We start from the raw sequence: 925 nt of genomic DNA, 5'->3' as shown, positions 1-925 counted from the left end.
GAGGAATCGGGCAACTTCACAGGGCGGCGCGATGCTGGGGCGGGAGGCGGGATGCTGGGGCGGGAGACAGCAACGCACGCAGCGCCCCGTCTCACCCCACGGGACGTGAGTGTCCCGGTCTTCTCAGAGCGCCCCGAACCCCGGCCATGGCATCTGCGCACCAAGGCGGGAATCGCACCCCCGGCCCGGCCCCCGGACGGCCCCGGTGGAGGGACCCGGGTGGGGGAAAAGCCTCACCCGCTGGGCCTTCTCCCACAGCTGGTTCAGCTTCTCCATGCGGAACTCCCCGCCGGGCTCGCGCTTCGGGGGCCACTCGGGCTCGTTCCTCTCCCGCGAGTACTTGCCGCCGTGGCCCGCAGCCGGCCAGGGCACGAGCAGCAGGAGCAGCAGCGGCAGCGGCACGAGGAGCCCGCGCAGCCCGGACCCGAACCGCCGCGGCGCCATCTTCCTCCTCCTGCAGCCGAGACCCCGCCGTCGGCCCCAAGCGGTTCCGCCAGGCCCCGCCCCCGAGGCCCCGCCCCGCCGCGCGGCCTCCTGGGAGCTGTAGTCCTCCCGCGAGCAACCGGCCCAGGCGAGGCCGCCCGCGGACTACAAGGCCCGGGACACCCTGCGGAGGCATGTGGACGTTTCTCAGGCAACCACGCCGCGGTCTCGTGACGTCGGGCGCCCCAGCGGAGGCCGACTGCTCTAGGGCTGACCTGAGGCTGCGGGGTTGCCAGGGCCTTGGTGGCGAGGGGACTCCGACCCCCAGACCCCAGAAGCCAAGTTACCAGAGGTCCCTCTCCCTTCTACCCTGTAAATCGGGACGTGTCTGGCTGTTTCTGAGATGGTTCCTGTGTCATCTGCATTGACGTTGAATCTCCGTTGTCATTATGGGCTTGGTTGGGGAAGGTGGCCCCTGCTTGGCAGTCAGGTGCAAATGTCA

At 70.2% G+C, this 925-nt stretch overlaps 1 protein-coding gene across 2 annotated transcripts in view; it reads right to left on the bottom strand.

Annotated features, from left to right (window-relative positions):
• Window positions 1-494, bottom strand: part of LRPAP1 (LDL receptor related protein associated protein 1) — a 12,202-nt gene extending 11,708 nt beyond the window's left edge. The window contains exon 1 of one of the 2 annotated variants that reach the window (XM_025051774.1): window positions 238-494. In XM_025051774.1, the coding sequence (XP_024907542.1) occupies window positions 238-444 (207 nt within the window). In that variant the 5' untranslated portion in view covers window positions 445-494. The remainder of the gene's footprint in view (window positions 1-237) is intronic. The other variant, XM_006919018.3, reaches the window with a different exon arrangement.
• Between the last annotated feature and the right edge of the window lie 431 nt (window positions 495-925).

The sequence above is a fragment of the Pteropus alecto genome, unplaced genomic scaffold, assembly GCF_000325575.1.
Source record: "Pteropus alecto unplaced genomic scaffold, ASM32557v1 scaffold5, whole genome shotgun sequence".
Taxonomy (NCBI): Eukaryota; Metazoa; Chordata; class Mammalia; order Chiroptera; family Pteropodidae; genus Pteropus; species Pteropus alecto.
Note: the sequence above shows the minus strand (reverse complement) of the source record. Positions and strands in the feature narration are given on the sequence as shown.